Source organism: Parambassis ranga, chromosome 7 (genome assembly GCF_900634625.1).
Source record: "Parambassis ranga chromosome 7, fParRan2.1, whole genome shotgun sequence".
In the NCBI taxonomy this organism is placed as follows: Eukaryota; Metazoa; Chordata; class Actinopteri; family Ambassidae; genus Parambassis; species Parambassis ranga.
In genome coordinates this window covers 7,801,338-7,822,515 of record NC_041028.1, presented here as the reverse complement: position 1 = coordinate 7,822,515, position 21,178 = coordinate 7,801,338, and the positions used below count along the sequence as shown (strand labels likewise).

General features: G+C 42.1%; 2 protein-coding genes across 4 annotated transcripts in view; one reads left to right on the top strand and one right to left on the bottom strand.

The window, feature by feature from the left end:
* The first annotated feature begins 186 nt into the window (after window positions 1-186).
* On the top strand, window positions 187-1,587 carry LOC114438223 (D(4) dopamine receptor-like). Its single transcript, XM_028409431.1, has 2 exons — window positions 187-1,245; window positions 1,432-1,587. The coding sequence occupies exons 1-2, from the start codon at window positions 187-189 to the stop codon at window positions 1,585-1,587; spliced, it is 1,215 nt and encodes a 404-aa protein (XP_028265232.1).
* Window positions 1,588-1,841: 254 nt separating this feature from the next.
* The window catches only part of kcnd3 (potassium voltage-gated channel, Shal-related subfamily, member 3), an 80,743-nt gene continuing 61,406 nt past the window's right edge, over window positions 1,842-21,178 (bottom strand). For all 3 annotated transcript variants that reach the window (XM_028410915.1, XM_028410916.1, XM_028410917.1), the window contains exons 4-9: window positions 19,559-19,727; window positions 9,643-9,744; window positions 7,196-7,228; window positions 6,996-7,088; window positions 5,501-5,766; window positions 1,842-4,853 (exon numbers count right to left, since the gene is read on the bottom strand). In XM_028410915.1, coding sequence (XP_028266716.1) covers window positions 4,679-4,853; window positions 5,501-5,766; window positions 6,996-7,088; window positions 7,196-7,228; window positions 9,643-9,744; window positions 19,559-19,727 — 838 coding nt within the window. In that variant the 3' untranslated portion in view covers window positions 1,842-4,678. The remainder of the gene's footprint in view (window positions 4,854-5,500; window positions 5,767-6,995; window positions 7,089-7,195; window positions 7,229-9,642; window positions 9,745-19,558; window positions 19,728-21,178) is intronic.

The following is a 21,178-nucleotide window of genomic DNA, read 5'->3' as shown; positions in this document are numbered from 1 at the left end:
TCTAAATTAGTGGTCCACTTGAAGCTGTTCTCCAGCCTGCATGTTACCAATTTAAATCCTGCAGGACAGGTGAATGTTCTTTCTCTTCTTCAGCACTAGACTGTAACCAGGAGGTGAATTTTGTAAGAAGTATGGAGGAGATCTTTGTCTTTAAAAACCTAAAGACAGGAGGCACAGTATGAGATGATGGATGTTGACGTTTTATGGAACAACACAGCTGCTGACTATGAGACTGGCATAAATACTGTGTTTTTTGTATTCAACTGCACAGTCCTAACTTTGACATTAATTGTTGGTTTGCCTGGAAACCTGTGGATTTGCTGGGTGGTGTTCAGAACTAGAAGCCTCCAGACCTGTAACAATGCGCTGCTCGTCAGTTTGGCGGCCAGTGACCTCCTGAAGTGCTCCGTGGACACGCCGCTGCTGCTCTTCTCCGTTTTGCGTCCTGTGAAGTGCGGCCAGATGTATGCGTGCACCGTGCAGCAGTTCACCTATGCCCTGTGCAGCTGCGTCCAGCTGCTCACGCTGGTGAGCATCAGCGTGGAGCGCTTCCAAGCCATCGCCTTTCCTTTTCAAACCGTGAAGAGGAAAGCGAGGGTCCGTCTCTGGATTACGTCCATTTGGGCATGCGGCCTCCTTTTGGCTGTAGTTTCTCTGATTCTCTCCAAAAAGGCGCTCTGCTACATGCTCGACCGTCCACACGCCGGGGGCCGTACCGACGACCCTCCTCGACATTCGGATCCATTTGGACCATACGTGCTGGTGCCGGTGTGGGGACTGTCTCTGACTGTGATCGTCATCCACTACGCGCGCATATTCAAAGTTGTACGGCAGCACCGAAAGAAAGTGTTCAACCGTGGGGTCCAGCTGAGGCCGACGGTGCCGAAGCAGGTGTGGGGCTGGCCGAGCATCCCCCCCGCTTCAGCACCAGGCACAGCTCATCAGGCCCCCTTCAGGGCTCTGCCGCTTGTGGGCTCCAGCAGCCCGCTGCCCTCCAGACGGACTGTGCTTTTAGTGGACGAGGAAGGAGGCAGTGCGGGCACGTCCACGGCAGGCGTCCCTGGAAGACCCCCGGAAATCGTCGGCGCAGTGTGTCTGCTGACACCCGGGGCCAGAGAGCGGGGGAAGAAACAGATGGAGGGGAAGCTGGCCCAGCGGTTCGGTTACATAATCATTGCGTTCACACTTTTCTGGGTGCCCATGGTGGTTATTCTGCTTATAAACACACTCATCACATCGCAGGACGCGCGTCATAGAGTGAGTGTGGACGCTGTATTTATTTATGTTTTGGACAGGCTGTGTCACCGTCAGACTTTTCTCTTCACTAAATACAGCATCAGAATTCATCACATCCCTGTGTGTGTGTCAGAGGGAAACATTTTCGCACACTGCACTTTTCAAATCTTTTGTGTTTTTCTTACTTTCTTACAGTTGCTGATGGAGCTGGAGACTTCAGCCGTGGTGCTGACCTGTGTGCAGGCTGCAGTGGATCCCCTCATTTACACTTTTGTCACCAAGCAGTTTCACTCTGAACTCCGCAAGATCCTCTCCTCCATCCCAGGATGTCCCCTAAAACTGAGAGCCTGAGAGAGCACAGAGACCAACCACTGAGGCTACATATGTAACTACAAGCCAACACCTTATGTTCCCACATTTGCAACACCCGTAGAGAAGGGGGAGTGAAGAAACAAACCCACAGATTGTGTATTTGTGGCAGATATAGATGTTTTATCAGGCGTTTCACAGTCGGGACACAAGACAAGGTCATAAATAATATCCAACACCTGACAAGATACGCACAGCAGTAGTCTCAACAACGACAGGTGGCATAGGAGGGCAAAGCAAAGAGGGAAAGGAGAACTGACTGAGCCCAGAAAGAAGGAGTACATAACAGAGAGAGGGACAAACACAACCACAGACCTGTTTGTTGTTGTTGTTGTTGTAAATAAAACACAATCTTTTGACACTTGCAGCAGAATATACTGTATGCATACATTATTTTTCAAACTGTGTCATTTGAAAGTGCAGCTGACAAAAGAAAAAAAAATCAACCTGGAAAGCAGGAAATCAGCAACAAAACACAGGGAGCCTCACTTCTGCCATTACCTATGTCATACCTGCAAGTTTCAATAAATATCTGACTTTATGCTGTGAATAGGAAGTCAATGTCTTTAACCTCACTTTTTAGAAACACTCTGTAAAATCTCTGTCTGTGCTTGTCTCTTTTTTTTTTGTAAATCCACGCACAGTTTGACTAAAGGCTAATACTGGATAGGCAGTTCTTGTAACTGTGTACAGTACTAAATGACCAGCAATTGTACTACAAGGACATCACAGCTGGAGACACAAGCTGTTCTAACTCTGGCTGTTTTGGCTTCTTGTTGATCTGTCCTAAACTTAGCATCAGAAAATTTAAGGTACGACTCTGAGTCTCAGTGATGCACTGATACGGTGCTATATATTTTCCACCTGTTGCAAGTATGTTTTTCTACATCTTACTGCAAATGCATATGTATCTGGTTAAGCTTTTTCAGATGTCTTGAGATAATTATTAAATATTGATACTTTTTAAAGACCATGACACATTTGCTGCAGCTGCTTTTACGGTCTATTTACTACAGGAACAACAGCTACATGTGGGCAGACATATAATTCCACTATTGCTTTTGAAATATGCTGTTGGCTGATACCGGTGTGTCTCCTGCCCAGTGTGTGTGTGTGTGTGTGCTCTTGATCACGATTTTATTTTATCTACATTTAACTGCTGTGATTGAAGCTGCTCTTCCCTGTTTAGGTAAAACTGCAGTAGCGGTCTCGTCTACCCTACAGACAGACCTGACTGTCTCTGGGGCTTCTAAACATAAAACGACATTCAAGATGAAAACAGCCAGCAGCTCAGAGGTTAGCAGAGCTTAAAGGTCATCATCCATAGCTACAAAGGTCAACTTTGATGGGATTTGATGAGAAGTAATACTAAAGTTATATATGGGCCCGGGTGGGAGGCGAGAGAACAGACAGAGCAGCACTTCTTTTTTATCTTCTTCTTTTTTTTTTGGTGGCAGAGATCTGTGGATCATGTATCCTCCATGTCTCTGTGGTCACCGTTACAACAGACTTCCCTGCTATAAATATCTCCAGAAGATAAAGTAAATAAAATCCTTTGAAACACCGAGGAGGACAAAAAGTACAAACACCAAGTTTTCCTAACCACATACAGTACACATACTCAACAACTTTGAAAAATGACCGCTGAGTTTGGGGAAGAAAAAACATTGACAGCTATCAAAGGCTACTTAAAGCATACTGTTGATCACACAGGAGGTAGGGATACAACAGGACAACAACGAGAGAGAAAGAGAGAGAGAGAAGAAGAGAAAGACAGAGTGAGGAAAAGAGAGAGAGAACGAGAGGACAGCTTCACTGGTTCTGCCAAACAATGGTCAAATATTACAAAATATTCTATTAACAATATTCACAAAGATCCCGGGCTCAGGACAGATTTGTGTCAGAAATTCTCAGCGAATGCCTTTGTGCTTTTAACTGTAGTGGTTTAAATTTAAAAAGTACCGTTTTTTTTTTTTTTTTGCTTTTGTTTTGTTTTGTTTTTTTGGTGTCTTTGTAGGAGACATTGTTTTGTTTGAGGTCCGTTGGGCTGTGGGAGGGACAAGAACAGGGAGAGAGACTGAAAATAATAAAATAAATAAATAAATAAATAAATGTTTACTGCAGCAAAACAGGCACATATATTGTGTGGAAAGAAAAGAGAAACAAAAGAAGAAAAGCCTTGTAGCTGAGAATTTTGGACAGAAATGTGTGCGATGAACCCTTCAGAGTGGCAGCTAGTCAAATATACGTACCATACACTGAGCCATAGAGACTTCCAGAAGAATTGAAACACAAGTTTTCAATCAACTGAGAGAAACACACATACATATAGACACACACGCACACACACACACACACCTCCTACCTGAAACATCACAATTCCTCTATCTAGCAAAAATTCACATGCACTCATTCCCAAATACGAAACTCATCGGAAACGCCATCACACACACACCTACCGCATTTTATCATTTAAAGATATTTTTTAGTGGAATATGAGATTGGACCTGAAAAGGAATGGTGGCATACTTATCTAGCGAGAGGTAAGTGGACCACAATGACACAAAACAACGGGGCAGGGTTGAAACCGTGGGGGAAAAAGTTTGGATTATGTGTTATTTTTTTTTCACTATTTTTTTTCTTTCACTTTTTCAGTTTTTCACTTATTCCCTCACGTCTCCTGCTAAAAAAGAACTAAACTGAAGCATAAATCATAAAAAAGGTGCTTTGTGCACAGTGACACATGACTTGGGAACTTACCTCTGACACCTGGGAGGCACACACTCACTCGCCTCCATCACTAAAACAACTCCATACACACCTTTCCCACTCTCGCACACACACATGTATGCCGACCACTAACATGAAGATACTGTATCTAAAAGCCATCCTCCATCTGCACGAGGAGTCCATGTCATTACAGTACATGACCAGCAGAGGGCAGGCTCGGCCAGGCCCAGACTAGGACTGAACGCCTTCTGCTCCATCATATTCTCAGTCCTCCTCTTGTCCCTCAGTCTGTCTCGATGAGTCTTTATCTGTCTTTCTGTGTGACGCGCCTGCACTCTAGTTTTCACAGTGCGGACACCTTCACAACATTTTGGTGGGTGGGGCCTGCGGGCAGATGGGCGTCGCCCTCAGGGGTCGTCACTGGGGGCGTGGGGATGCTGATGATTGCTGTGGTGATCTGGCTGCTCTGGCAGTTCAAAGGTGCTGGCTCATCTATGCGCATGTTCAGACTGGAACGGCTGCACGAAAAATGGAGAAAATCAAGGATTATGATAATCCTAGAGAAATATTACGGTAAAAGATAGAGCAGACCTCCAGAGAGATGGATTTTTGTGATGGTAAGCGTCCCAGAATGGCTGTGATTGAAGAAAAGTTATTGAGAAGCGGGACAGGTTTACATATAGATTCCACAGCTTGTTGAAGTGATTAACAACCTCCAAGCTCAACCTATAGATATCAATGTTGTTATATGTGTTAATATAGACATTTTATAAAAGAGCACAAACCATAAAATCATAATAAAAATATATATACCAAACCAAATTTTAAACATGCATAAACATGCACAAAAAACTAAGCACATGTCTATAAACACATGCCTCCCAGGATTAAGTAGCCTTGTCACAGATGACTAACTGCTTTAGGAACTATCAGAGAGTAAATTAGCACTTTCTTGTCAGGTGTCACAGTCGATGAAGTTCCAACTGTTACAGATTATGAAAATGCACTGCCCCAGGCAAAGACATCACAAGCAAGACAAATGTTTTCAGTGGATGAGAGCTACAGTACTACAGAAAAAAACCTTTTGTCAAAAAAGTCATTTCTTTCTGACAGAAAATTAATATACAGAATGTACAGGCCCGAGGGAACGGACACTTAAACATACCTGGTGCTGAGTGGCTGGATATGAATGGTGCTGAGCTCTTGCAAGCCTTGTTGGTGTGTGTGTGTGTGTGTGTGCGTCAAAGGCTGCATGTGTGCTGGGGCACTGGCATTCGGTAAAGGGGTGTGGTGCTTCTTGCTTCGGCGGGTGCAGCATGTCCCTGTCACACCGTCTTGGCTGGAGAGGGATGGGCTTCGAGATGGGTAATTCTGCAGCCCCGCTTCCAGGTAGCTCTGCTGGTAATACTGCTCATCCACAAACTCATGGTTCTACAAGGGAAGAAGGCCGAAAGAGGATCATAAAAAATGTGTGATGACTTTATATTTATGATCCAGTGTTGTATATATCCTGCCATACTATGCTTCATAGCCTGCTTCAATCACTCCCCCTGAGGGTGTATTATTTGTTATATGCTTGTGCATGACTGTGTGAGTGCACAGGGACACTACCTCGAGATGACCTTAAAGCCGCTCTGATCAATAAATATATATGACATTAGTACATGAACAGGGTCAATCACAGCAATCAACCACAGAGAATTATCACCTTACTGGAGTTCATGCCTGCTCCCTATGGCTCTATAGTGACTTTCAGCTAGCTTTGGTTTGTTTACACTCACTGCTCTCATCAGCATTGATTTCAGCTGCAGCACACCGAGGTCTAAAGCTTCAAAATGTCCAATTCCAAAAAACAAAGTTAGCAGTTGAAGTGAAGTTTAAGTATAAAAGCTGGTGAAAAGCAAAACAGACCTGTGTGAATATGAGTAAGCATCTGTCTGCTCATTTTTTTCATCATAGAGTTTGTAGTTTAAAAGATGATGTCAGTGAAGTCTGCAGCTGCACAATAACAAACATCTGTTATTTTAACTTTGGCTCTGTGCAAATCTGGCTTTAGCACACATCTTGGACGATCCACATTAAAATGCATCCACATGCATCTTGAGTGACCACTTGTGCCGTTTGCCACTCTATATGCAAATTAACAAGTACATATTTTGGGAAGCATCCATACACACACAAAACATCACTAACTACAAATATCCTGCAGTGAGATTAAAAACAACAACAACATAAAAAAGATCAGCCTTGCCACTCTAAGAAATGGTTTAAATGTAGGCCTGCTATCACAAACAGTATGTAGAGTGAATAATAAGCACATGAAAAAGTCCTCTACTTGCCACGCTTGTCTCAAACAAATAGTGTCTGTATCACACACAGGCAGGCGAGCGTGTATCATCAGGGAAACGCAGCGTACCGGACATTACGCTACACTGAGCAGAGGATGTAAAATGACTGCAGATCTATACACATCATGCCAGGCTGTTACTTATTCTCACCTAATGAGCCACAGCTACAGAGAAATATGTGGATGACTGCACAATGTTGGCACAGATATTAAATTACAAAGTTAGAATGTGATGCTGGAAAAACACACACACACACACACACTGTGACATGTTTAGAAATAAACAATTAAAGTCCAGTTTGTATGAACTTACAGTAGTTTTCTCCAGACAGTGCAGCAGGTGGTGGTGCTGGCTCTCTAATAGAGAGGTAGACTTGCTTAACCGCTGCTCCTCCTCGGTGGAACTCTGGAAAACACAAACACACCCACAGAGTGAATATTAGTCAAGTTTCTTTTTTTTAGAAAATCACTAATCAGCTGTGGGAGGTGTGCGGCCGACTGCTGTCTCAGTACCTGATCTGAAAGGTTCATCTTGTATGGAAGTTGCTTCAGTTGGTGAAGGAGACAAAAAGGGAGAATAGACAGTTTTTACTAGTGTTCACAGTTCAGCAGTGAGAACTGGCAGCCATTCAGGGCTGCAGTGGTGCCAGTCAGACACCGGGAAAAATTACTATTCCAACACTGAGAGGCATGTCTGCTAACATCAGTGGAGCCGGTGCATTGATCTGCACTGGAAGGGAGACTTCTAGCACAACTCACCGCTAATAGATATACAGTATATACAATTCATACATAAAGATTTTCATGGTGACATTTTGCATCCATCTTTGTTTTTGCTACAGGCAACTTGCTAATGACTTGTTTTCCATATTCCTTATTTTTTTATGCCATGGCCTGTTTATATGTTTGAGTGTGTGTGTGTGTGTCTTTGCGTGAAGATGCGGGTGACATTTCTAGTGGGAATAAGAGTCATTTTTTGGCAGTACTGAGGTGAGTCAGAGACTAGACTATTGACTGCTGGGGAGGCTTGTACATACTCTAAGCAAACAACAACACAAGTATATATAATTTCTAATATTTGCAGCCGTGAAAAAGTGGGTTTGTTTCTTGCACACCATTTCTCAGGTCTTATTTGAAAAAGTTGACTTTTTTATTATGATTTGGAAAACTAACATCTAAGTATAATTTAATTGTACCGTATGTATAATGACAACAACGATCATTCATTCATTCAAAAGTAGGGGTTTTGGAAGAGCTACTACCCAGAATACAGATTACCTTTTAAAAAGTATTCTGCATGAGGGGCGTGAGCCTGGAAAGATGTCCCCCCTCAGTATTTTGCAAAGTGCCATCATTGTTCTTGTCAGAATTACGGCAGTGTTTCACATATAGACTTTCAATGGGTTGCATCAGTCTTTCCCAACATAACCTGTAGTTGAGCTGTTCCCAGAAAAACAAAGCCCAAAAAGTACAGCCCTGATCCTGCATGCTCCACAGCACTGCCGAGAGGCAAGCAAAGTGCCATGTTTGGAAGATTTGTAGCAGCAATTTTCCTGTTTGTTAAGTGGGTGGCTGATGTTGTGAGCGGAGGCTTCTTTTGCTGAGAAGGTACATTCCTGCGCTGATGACTTTGCTTTTCTTTAAGACACCACCGCTCACCTGTGTTCATGCTGCTTATCTGTACCTAACACAGCAGTAAAACACAGGTGTTTAGGCTGAGTTATTTCTGTCCTTCTCTATACATGCGACTGCAAGGCACGTATCAGCAGTCTGTCTGGAGGCGGCCATGGTTCACGACCCAGGTGGCTACCAAGCAGAAACAGCTTCGCTCTGCATGGGGCTGTTCATATTGTAAATATGTTCCTTATGATGAAAACATCTGTATGTTTGATGGCAGTGAGGCTGAAATTCAATGCAGTCATAAGCATTTGACTGTGGCAGTAACAAGGATTCAATATAAGCCATATTTATCTGAGACGACTGTGCAAAAAGTGCTCATGAATTAAAATGGTTGTATCTGTGTCTCTGAGTCCTTCTACTGATAATGTTGCTCTTAATTAGTTTTAGGCTGAACTTGTACAATGTAAAAATAAAAGTATTTTCTTAAGGTGTCTTTAGACAGATACTTTAATTACTTTATCTTCCCTCTAGTGAAAAGTTTGCTAGTTAAAAATCCCAAACACAAGTAATGACACAAATATTATATTTATTTAACTTTACAGCTGGTTGTGGATGCCCTAATGAAGCAGTGTTCTTACCACAGTCTGTGTACTATAAACAAAAAGCACACAGAAGATGTTCTCTGAGTGGTAAAATAAACTATAAACACTTTTAAACAGCAACATCTCAAATCTTTGGAAACCCACAATAAAGCAGCTTTATCCTTCCTGTGCAGGCAAGCTGCACATTCATGTATAATCAATAAAACTTATTACATAACTACAGATAACCACACTGAAGCCCCCCTCCCCTTTTTTCTCAGTGTATTGTATTTTCTCTTCAGGACTACTATAAATTTGTTGCATTATTCAACTACAACTCGAGTTTTACTGGTGCCACCCTGATTTTGTCCCCTCCATTGTTACTGAGGAGAGACAAAGCAATAGAGACACGGGTGGAAGGAGCACTTGTTTTTGTGCGTTGTCAGCCCCAGGCCACTATAGTGCCTGTGAACCGCCACATTTCGGTGAAGCAACTAACATTCTTGAGTTGTGTTTACTCTTCCTGCTGCATTGCCTTAAGCCTGTTCCTCAGCTGGGCAGCTGGGCTTGGTGATGCTCACATTAGAAGTGCCTTCTTTTGAATGATGTCACAGTTAGCTGGTCTGATGGGGTGCTGGGATAATGACTTAAACAATCACTTAGAGGTCAGGCTTTTTCTAAATGTAAGTGCAGCATGTGTGGTGGTGTGTGAAATGACATGCAGTATGAGGGTTGCAGGGCTTCGCAGACAGGTCTTACCGTGAGCTCCAAAGCTTCGTTAAACAGGCCGTTGCGCTTGCTGTGGAGGAAGGCATTGGAGCTTCCTGTCTTGGATATTCGTATTCTGGCCAGACGGGCTTTCTGCAGAGTTAAGAGACCAGAGAAACCACCTGTTAGTCCAGTAATCCTGTGTTCTTACATTGATTGGATCCACACATGGTGGTATAAGCGAGAAAGCGTCCAGAAAACCATCTGCTACCTCATGTATTGACCTCTTTACACCATCTGACTGGTTGACCAGTGCCACATAAGAAGAGTTCAGGTAAGCTTAGTGAAATTCATATGTGTGTTTGAGCTAAATATTTATAGGAAAAGCAAAATCACTAGGTAATTTTAATCAGAGACTTGATCACAATACTGACAGTGAACTCTTGTTAGCACCTTAATTAATGATGTTTAATTAATATGCAGATGAAAGACAAACAAACAGATCCAATTCTCAAATTACATTTTGTTGTTAGCCAATACAGACAATGTGAAATCTATCAAAACGCAGACAATGCTGCACTGTGGAGGTTTTTTTTCTTTGTCCAGCAATGATGGAAACAATAATATAATACGATGATATAATAATAATATATAGTACGGACAGCAGCAACTAAGGTTTGGTCTTAAATTTCTACAGGTGCCTCTGTTCTTGACCTTGGTGCCCACATTCATCATAAACAGCCCTCCTGCTGATCAATGCAGTATTAGCAGTACAGTGGTGTCTCCTCCCTCCCCTTTGATCATAATATCTTACCCTGCTGATGTTCTAACCCGTCTCACCGTACACACACAGTATACCAATGAACTTCCCACTATAGCTGACTTCAGAGGAGGACTCTGAGTGATTTTTCCAGCACCTGACATCCCACTGATTTAAGTTTCAGCTTTTTTTGTGTATGGTTGATATTTTAGTTGTGATCTTATAGATCAAATCAAGCATAGGCTACTAAAGCATTCGTTCTGATCTCCTGTGATAAATTCACTCTGATCTCCAGTGATACTTATGAATGATTTATGGCAAACACACGTTAACACGTTCCTTGGGTTGGTACCAGTTAGAGTGGCAGCTAGGAATACAGCAGGTAAATCCTGCATGAAGCTGCAGCTCAGTGTCGCTCTGTATTAAAAACACTGAAATCTATTTGTTGGGTTTTTTTTTGTTGCTGCTGTGTTAGCAGTTTTGTTTAGCAAAAATAAATTCCCATAATTCTACGCTTGTTCAAACCTGAGCCACAGTGTTAACTGTCAGCTTAAACGCATCTTTAGGCATCAGAGCAGTACATTCTGGTTAGTTCACAGTCGAGTGTCTCTTTCTTTCATCCTGTCAAATATGCCAGATGAGGCACTCGGCAACAAAGATGAACAAGGAAAGGAAAAAGAAATACAAGGAAAAAACAGACACAGTCTGGTCCTTCAAGTGAATCTTTATACATCAGTAGCTTTGACACAGTTAGCTCCATTGTTTATTTTTCTGTGTGAACGTGTGTGACGTCTGAGTGCTCATTAGTTTGTGTGCACAGGCCGATAGGAAAATGTGGGTCTCCATAAACCTCTCAGGACAACAGCTTTTACTGAATAGTGTAATCTGAGCCACTCTCATTTTAAAGGGCGACCATTTTCCCATCAAAGTCAAGAGTTGGATGTCAAGCAGCCTCAAAGTTTATTTGTGTTTGCTTTCTGCATTTTAAAACACAGTGATGGGTTTGTTGAGCAGGAGCTGGTAGAAGGAGACTGTGAGCTATGTAAATGATAAGCAGAGAGCTCGTTTTAGTGGGTGGGGGGGCTTTGTGTGCTGCTAGGGGGTTAATTGACTGTGTGGATGTATGTTTGCTTATCTCTGTGTGCTTATGCATGCACGCCTCCTCTCCACAGGCACATTTCCATACATATACATGCAAACCACATAATGTAAAGTGCAAGCAAGAATACCTGGCTCAGTAAGAGTATGGTAATGAATGGTAATTCCAGCTCATCCCCTCACTTGAGTTTCATTTAAAACACGCCACTGTTTGTTGACCTGCAGATAGCTCATGCTGTGATTTAGTGATTGAATGCGAGGCGGGAACGATAAACAGAAGTGCATGTGAACCCACACATGTGGAGTGTGACAAAACGGCACTACAGTGTGGCATCTAAAACACCGCTATCCTTTAAAATGTGTATCTTCTCTTCTCCAGTTCTCCTGTATCATCATCTTTTTTGTCTCTCTCATCCTCCCTCCTGCTCTCCTTGACAACTTTTGCTCACCCTCTTTGTGCCCTCACACTATCAACATTTGTGCTGGCACAGCATTCCTAACAGGCCTCTGGGATAACCCTTCTTTATGTTCTGGCATTGTGCTAAGCCAATGGGATCGTCTCTCTGGGGGTCACCATGCAAACGGGAGCCTTTTGACTGTGACAATGGTTGCCAGGCAGCTCAGAGGTAATGGAGGGGATGTTAAGAACATGTCCCGCTAGATTGAATCTACTTTTGCAATTCTCTGATAGATTCCTGAAGCCTCTGGGACTCATGTCCACAGTCCATCTGTGCTTTCAGGCAGAGCCACCCCACAGCAGATTGAGCCTGAATTGCTGGTGAAGCATTACAGAGAACAAGAAAGAAAACCAATGACAGAGGGCCTTCATGAACAGAAGAGTGCCACAATGGCCAAAAACATCATCACTACTCTACAGACACACTCATACAGCTGCTGCCAGACATGTAACCACAGGTGCAGAGCACACAAAATAAACACATATAGAGAAAATGGTGTAATGGACAATGGGAATAAACAAATACAAATATTGAATTGCATTACAAGCATGCACTATTTATGAAGAGGGATAAACCCTGTGTCACCCATAGGTTGGTATGTACAGTTAACTGCTAAACTGGTTGTTGTAAAGTGGTGGTCTATGATGGTTGTCTCCCTTTTGGCACCAGTCTTTTGGCCGTTTGAGGAACTGCACTCCTGCAATGGCTTCATCTTTCTGAGGATGGCGCATTGCTCTTTCTGAAGAATGAGGATTAGGAGCAAGTGTGTGTGCGTGTGCAGGACTGATGCTGGTGTCAGACATGGAACAGTGTATGACCCGAGTCTCTCCAATAAAGACATTACTGCATTTTTAAATAGCCTGCTGAGGTGTAATAAACCTATTAACTGCAATGTAGTATTGTTTTTCCAAGTAAATGAAAGATAATTTTTTGGCTGGAGGGCCAAGTCAGTGTCTGTGTTTGACTGACATCAGCTGGTACGCTGAGCACCAGCTGGGGAGCGAGAGACAAAGTAAACAACCTTGACTTGTAGTTTATAAGCTACAGAACATAAAAACCATGTTGTTAAAAGTAGTACTTTCTGCAACTGAACAGGTAATTAGCCAAATGATCTTGGCAACCAACTCTTTCCTGGTGGTAGTTTGCTTCAGTATTAATCAGGAGATCAGGTGACAATCAATCCTGCCAGGCTATAAACTGTGCACCAAAGTCAACCTAATCGGAGTCCTTTAAGGAACTGCTGGCAGCTATAGGCATGTTCAAGGTGCGGATGATGATGATGATGATGATGAAGAAGCGGTTGTGACTACCACTGATTTTAAAGACATCATCCCAGATGGTTCTGTTTAAAAAAACCATTTGGCTCTTGAAATTACTTGGTGTGAAACTATCACTAATACGGACCATGTGACTTACAGAGCTGGGATGTAGCAACATTAAATCAAACAACCTTGGAAAAACAGTGGCTCTTTAAAAATCCTAAATATTTTAACACCTGCCAACCATTCCAAACACTGACACTCTATACTGCTGACTCAAAACAGTCCAGATGTTTCCACACACTTAGGAGCCAATAAACCTATCCAAACCTTTTTTTTAACCCTCTTTGTTTCCCATCTTTCTGCCATGGAGCCACAATTTAGGATCAATCACACTTTAAAGATTATAGCTATAGGATGCAAGCCAACAAAAAGCTTCATTCTAACAGAGTTTGCTGCCAGCCGAGGGAGCTAACCTGGCATATCCTCAAATGATTAAAAAAAACACCCCACATAGTCACTCCCATGCCATACTCTGCTGAGCACTGCCAGGAAGTTTTGTTAGAAGTTCATCTTTTAGTTGAAAGTTAAAGTTAAAAAATTCATAGCACCTTGTGAGTTGTGTGTGTTGTGCCTTGCTTGACTGCCTATATAGGATTTGGATGAGTGAAAAGTAGAGCAATCGAGCTATGAGACCAGATTAGTTTCTGCCTCAGGCCTGCCTTGGAAACATACAAGTGAAAGAGGAGAGGAGACCATCTGATGAGGGAGCACACCGCCCAGCCACACACATGTGTACTCACACACACACACACACAAATAACCGTGGAAGTCTCATTTTGTCTTGCAGCTGCCACTCATCTTAAGAGTTGCTTTTATATGTGCTGACATTTCAGCCAGAAGGAACTAAGTCAGTTACTTCCTCTGAGGTATGTTGCTGCATGATAACACACACACACACACACACACACTGAAAATGAGACACAAACAACAAAAAAGCCAGAGAGAGAAAGAGAGAGAGAGAAAATGAGGAGATTTTTGGAAAAAAAAAAACTCCTAGAAAATCCATCTGGGAGTTGTTGAGGGCAGGAAACTCTGGACAATGGCAGAAATTGATTCTGTGGAAATCAAGTCCTCCAACACCTTTGGCCCACAGGTATAACGGTAGCAAAAGACAGCTTAACCTCAGACTAAAACCACTCAGAGACAAAATACCTTTGCTAAGCCTGGATTACCTCCGCTTTAAAGAGACAGGTGCAGCTGTGTGCCCTGTGAGCTGCTGTTTTTCTTTATTTTTTTTTCCTCCAAAGGACATAATTCATAACAGAACTCTTGACCCCCCACAGTGAAGTCCCCCATCAACATCCCTCTGTCTTTTCAGTCTGCATCTTGCAGACGACTTTATTGATCGTCTAGAAGGGCAAAACACTCTCAGCCAGAAGTCATCTCCACCTTTTGACTTCCACCTTCAGAGGGAGGGCTAAAAACAATAGTCAGATGATTTAGAGCAAACGGAGCGAGCAGGAAAGAGGGAGCAGGGTTTTTGTTTTGTTTCTGTCATGCCACCCTCAAGCCAGTGTCATGCAACATTTAGTAACTCTACTATTGACTAAGTTTGAAGACAACTGGTGCAACTAAAGACACAAATCGGTTCAATACGAGACAGAAGAAAAGGACGTGAGCTGAAATTTCAGGAACAATAAAGCAGAGGAAACAATGAAAGATATCTATAGATATTGCGCCACTCTACACCTGAGGCTAGATTTACAATCGACCAAAGAAATGTTTCACTCAACAACATTACAGGATCTGTGATGTGGAAAAAAGAAGTCATTTTAAATCATGAAAGAAATGTGTATTTATCAAACAAAAACACACCTTCTGTCATTTCTTAGATGAGAACGGACAGCAGTTTCATCAGTGAGACATCTATCTTGTTAAAAATGAAGACAATGTAGTTAGGCTGACTTTAAAGAGCTGAATCAGAGAGAATAGCTCGGTATTCTTATCATAAATCTCACTTAATTTTTATGCCACAGAAACTGCAGCAGGTGACATTATGTTTTTTTCTGGTTGTCCATGAACCCTCCTCATGCCTTTCAACCTAAAAATGCTTTTTGTCAGGTTTCATTTGCAGTGTGTCCCTGAAATGCCGTAGGTAGCTGTCTCCTCTGTCTGTGGACAAGTTCTATTCGCACAAACTTAACAAAAGAGGAATTTGACAAAGCAGAAATTTAAAATGACCTAATGGGAGGTATAGTGAAAGATAAGACATAGATCTTTGCCCTTATTTTTCTAACCTGGGTTCATGCCAGTTTTATAGGATATATGGACGTATAATTTATAGAACCACAGCTGAGAGAGTATACCATAGATACTCTTAGAACATCAGCTCATTTTGATTCCTGCCCACTACCCTCCTTTTTAATCTTTCTGTGTCACTTGCCCTTTGTGATCCTCCATTTAACCCCCCCCCCCCCCCGGTCAGAATGTGCAATTAGTCCTACCTGGGGACCTTTATGCAAATCATCTCTGATGAGCAACTAAATCAGCCAGTTCAACGTGGACCCTTTGTTTCAAGATCACATTATGGGAGCATATGTATAGGCAGTGAAGGACTTGTTCCATTCATAACAGAACAAAAGCAGTGACCTGAGGACTGCGGTGAGGTATAGAATACATACATCTGTTTGTTCCCTCTTGTCACATATGCAGCAACTAGTGACATCCTCATGTATCTTCCCTTTGTGCGGTCAGATTGATCAGGGACTGCCTCTCAACCACCACCCAGATGGATGGCTAATTGTAATGGGAGCCCAGAACAGCTAACAATTAGACCTGAATGAAGATAGATGTGGACGGGTGGTAGGAAAAGCAGGAGGAAAGCATGCAATGAGGGAAAGCGTGAGGGGGGTCAGAGAACAGTAGACTAACGCTGCCCTTCCTCAGTAATTTCTCCTCCCTGCCCCCCACATCTGCTCTCCCTTCATCGTTTAAGTGCTGTGAAAGGCCATCTTGAATGGATACTCTATTTTACTCTCAGTTAAACATAGCCTTATTGTAAGAAATGATCTGAGGAGGAATGGATTTTCTGTGAAACACAAGCACTCGCTGGCAATAAATGTGAGCAAATGACGTTTTGCTTTGGTAAATGACCAGTGACACTTGCTAAATGGCTGATTTAATGACAGAGTAGGTCATATGTCACTGAGTTGATTGAACATCAAAGAACACTGCATGTTATGTAGACTGCAGTAATGTGATAGTGAAGGATATAGTGAGTAAGATCAGACATTAAAAGACAGGCACAGCTATCATTAGCAGTGTAAGCGTGGACCATACCATGATAATGGCTCTATTATAAGCTGAGGGCTTTGTAGTATGATGGGGCGCTGTCTGCCAACCAATAGTCAAATAAACATAAAATAATGTGACTTTTAATGCATTGAACATATGGCAGCAGCACTTTATAAAAAAGTCAGTAAAACCCATTGCATGAAGGACTGTGCTTAGAGATAAAGCAGCAAAACAACAAGAAGCTGCATATGCACCAAAACAATGCTAATATGTTGATATTTAGCAGGTCAATTTTATCATCTTCTTTACTAATTCATTTGCTAATTAGCACTAAACACAAAGTAAAGATGGAGCTGATGGAAATGTACAAAAATTAAGAAATATTTTAAAAATTTGCTTTGTTATTATGCACATAGCAAAAATGACAGAAAAAGATGTTGAATTGAAATGTCATTTCCGCAACATCTACCAGCCTAATAAAGTATGAAATTTAAGACATTCATACTGGTTTTAGAAATACAAGCTTAAATGAGTAGCAACACTTAAACCTAATTAAAGACAGAGAGGGTGCAAATGGCTTCTCCTAAATTCTCTAAAATATCACATTTGTAAATCTATCATCATCCTTGGCACTTAGACCTCGCTTTGCTGTAGTAATAACTCTCAGAAGGATCAAAGCATCCAGGTGGAATATTACTGTGAAGGCGATGATAAGACGTTTTAGTCATGCTGATATGAAAAGGGAGAAAAGCTATCCATTGGGTGCTTACTGGTGCTTGAGCAAATTGCTGACCTCACTGCAGGCAAGCAAAAGAGACATTTAAGTGCCTGAGGGAGTCATTTAGTTCTAGTTAATGAGAACAGCACTGTCATGCTACAGTGGTCCATTGGTGGGTGCTTCTGAAGGTGTGGGTGTCTGGTCCTGAGAGCTGTGTGGGACACTGCACCATACTGCGGCTCAGAGAGCACACAGGAAGGTGAAACAGATCAAGGTCATGCCTAAATTGACAGGATGTACGGCTGATGCACTTGAACACACACACAAACTCACACACACAGAAACACACACACGGATTCCTACTTAAACAGATGTACATACATACACAAACAGACAGACGTACACCTTCCTTCCAGCCAGCACCTCATCTGGGTGATAGCTATTTCAGGAAAGAACACAGCATTAGGACACACATAGCCTCCAGCACTATCCCCCGTCCATGCTTCCCCTGCCTCCTCTGCTCCCTCCTTCCCTCTGGCCTTCCTCATCACAGCGCCTCTCCTCTCTCTTTGTTTTCCTGTATCTACACATCTTAGCGTCTTAAGTCTGATTCTTTGTAGATAATTTTTTCAACTTTTCAAGCCTCTTTCTGCTTCTTCTTTTTAATTTTTCCTCGCTGCACACTTGGATATGTTACAACAGAGTCTTGCGTGGAAGACAAGGTTACAGTTAGTTAAGACCAAGCAGTGGTCAGACCACAGTTGCAGGACTTTAAACAGATTTGAACATGTGCTGAGATGGATGGCATTAATCACAGAGATGGTAAGAGAGAGAGAGAGACAGAAGGGGTGGCAGGGAGGTAATGGATGGAGGTAGAGGAGACGAGAAGAGGACAGATGTAAAAAAGAATAAGCCAAGAGAGTGGAAAAAGCCTTGGTAGGAGAGGTGTGAATGACAGTGATGAGAGAGAGGAATGGACTCTGAAAATATGTGTCAGTGTGTGCATGTCTGCCAGCACCAAACAAACACACCATCTATCTCTGGTGAACAAAAACTGTCAGGATTGCCCTCAAAGTATGATTACCAGCCCGGTCCTGTGTATGAGCCAGCTGATGCTGCTACACAGTTTGGCTCATAAACACCACACCACAATGCGATTCTATAAAGGTCTAAAGCCTAGGCCATTTACCCAAAAGAGGACAAGACCTTTAAACATTCCAGCTTTAAAACACCAGTTTCTAAATTCTCATCATAAATTGCACCTGTGTGTGTGTGTTTTATTGCTGTCCTTACAAAGAGAAAATGTTTCAAGGACAGACCACAGAAGAAGAAAGTGCAAAGAGGAGAAAATTGCTGATGCTGATTTTTGTTTGCCTATTCTACTTTTAGATTGGATTAGAGTGATTATAACATTTATCTTGTGGATTTAAATGGACACTTAGGTTTGGGGGAATTCGACATTTTAAATAAAATTAACTTAGCATACAGTGCATAAATAGCTAGAGGGTAGGAGGATGAGCTCATTATTGCAGTTTTAAACCTCTTTCAATCCTGACTCTCTGCCTCGGATACACAAACACTCGTCGGTGAGTGGCTGCATAGTGAAGTTCTTATAAGATTTTATAAGATTAGTCTACAAAATGTTAAGGATGATACTTTATGTGCTCATCAAACATGGGCTATGGGTGCCTGCAATATAATCAGAGAGCACCCGTTAACAATGCAACAACCCCAGCATGCATTTTTGATTTGCAACCAAAGGTAGAAGCAGAGATTTAGTTGTGAAGTCAAGAACTTCATTTGGCTAGCTAAACACTGTTTGACTGTAAAGTCCGGCAGCTCTCTCAAAGGAATGTGTTGCAGTAGGTGTTCAGTCTATGCAACAAGACTTCTAAGTTTAAGAGAGATATTTTATCTGAAGTTACAAAACCCATAGCGGCCATTTATATTTGCCTCTCTGGCCTGTCCTACATTCTCCTCGCTCCTCACAGTGTCTTGTTAGCTATTAACTATGATCTTTCCACCTTTCAGCCCTTTACTGGTTTGATCACTGATCCCTCAGCCCCAGCTTTGACTTAATTGATAAGGCAGCTGTTCTGTTCTACATTGAGGGGAAGAATCTCTTTAAAATGGATGCATTTATTCATTGGGTGTGATTTTGCACATCAAAGTCCATTAAGGTCATACTCACTGGAAAGGATAGGAACCATGTGCCTACTGTTTGTTGAAGTACATTACACACACAATAATCTCAGGGAAAAACTATGCTGTCCCCTCCTCTGGGGGAGAGGGAGACGTCAGAGCTCCCCTCTGGAGCTGCAGGTCTGTAGGTCCAACCATCTGAGGCCCAGCTGAAGCGAAATAAAACTGTGTTCACCTGTACCTTCTGCGCCCGCCGCTTGTCTGCTCTCTGGTTCTGATGATAGATGCGGCTAAAGTTGGACACGATGACAGGGACAGGCAGGGCAATTACCAGCACCCCGCTCAGAGAGCAGATCGAACCAAAGATCTTCCCTGCAATCGTCTTAGGAACCATGTCTCCGTACCTGAGAGAGATGACACACAGAAAGAGAGGATACTTTAGTAAAACATCTTATTATAAAATGTGTCTGTGGCAGCTCAGCTTCACCATACATAGTCAACTAGAGGTCATTCAAATCACACTCGCACATGCAGTATCAAATAATTTAATTTACTTTCCTATTCTACATGCTGCATGTATCCATCCCCATCCCCTTGACTGATGACTCCAACCCACCCTAAGACAGACAGAGGGAGAATCCAACCAAACATACATGTGACTGAATGGCAAAGTAAAGTCCACTGACTCTTTCACTGAGAGCAGATACTATTAACCTTTGGAGAAGAGAAGGAGGATCATACTGTGAATGCCAGAGACATTTCCCAAAAGTCATTTAACCCAATTCAGTCTGAAACATTTGCAAGTCAAAAGCACTTTGGTGGCTTTATGCGAAAGACAGGCAACACAATTAAAATAAATATATAAAATCCTTTTTTTTCCCCAAGGAAGAAGACTCGCTGGAGGAATTAACAGTAGAAAGAAAAGAAATTCTAATGCTGAAGGAGCACAACTTGAGCTGGAAAAACAACCTTTATTTCTAATAGAGGTCGTTTCTTATTCATGAGGAAAAAGAGCAGGTAATTTGTTCTTGTTTTCTAGCTAAACAAGAAGTTCAACTGAATTTATTAGACCTGACTCAAGTTAGCCTATAAATAAACCCGCAACAAATACTCTTTAAGCAATGAGCCTTAAATGCAAAGACCTGGAAGTCACATGAACCTTTAACTCAGCTTAAAAAACTGCTTCCAGAAAACTGCATTCAACCATTCTTAAATACTCATCCTTTATTCATTTGATCTCAAATCAGCCTTTTGTGCAGCCAGAGGCAGAAGAAATATGCAATGAGTGTGTTGATTTGTTTATAATAAAGAATATATTGTTATAAGTGAACTACTACTTCACAGAGAAACTACTTCAGTTTTGCTCTGAGAGACAGAAAGTAGAAGTAAAGTCAGAAAGACAGCGACAAAATGTTGCAAGGCAGACAGCTTCTTCTCTGTCTTGTAACATTAACCCCTTTAAAAAACAATGCAACATGTCAGAAACAATGAAAACAAAGGGAAACAGTGCTCCCAGTAAGATGAAGAGTGAATACATCAGAGATGCTGTAGGTGGTATTACAGGGAAGTGCAGTTATTCTTGGGGGCTAATGGAATCGCACAATCATGCATAGAGCATACTACACAGAAAACACACGCTTTAATAAATTAATAATGTTACACTTTAACTCTGTGGGAAACCTGTTGTCATTATTTATTTTAATACTATGGTTCCACCATAGCAAATGACTGAGATTTTTGATTTTCTGTTTATTTACAAATGTCACTATTACCCTCTGATACTCAGGCTTGCAGAGAGCCTGTGGGTGTATCCTCATGGCTGTCCTTTTTCTGAACAGTAACTCAAACCCAATTT

What these genes read in the sequence shown, in the direction of transcription:
- LOC114438223 (XM_028409431.1), top strand. Translation starts at nt 187, where the DNA reads ATGGATGTTGACGTTTTATGGAACAACACAGCTGCTGACTATGAGACT. An exon ending in CACTCATCACATCGCAGGAC is followed by an intron (nt 1,246 to 1,431) that starts GCGCGTCATAGA and finishes ACTTTCTTACAG; the next exon opens with TTGCTGATGGAGCTGGAGAC.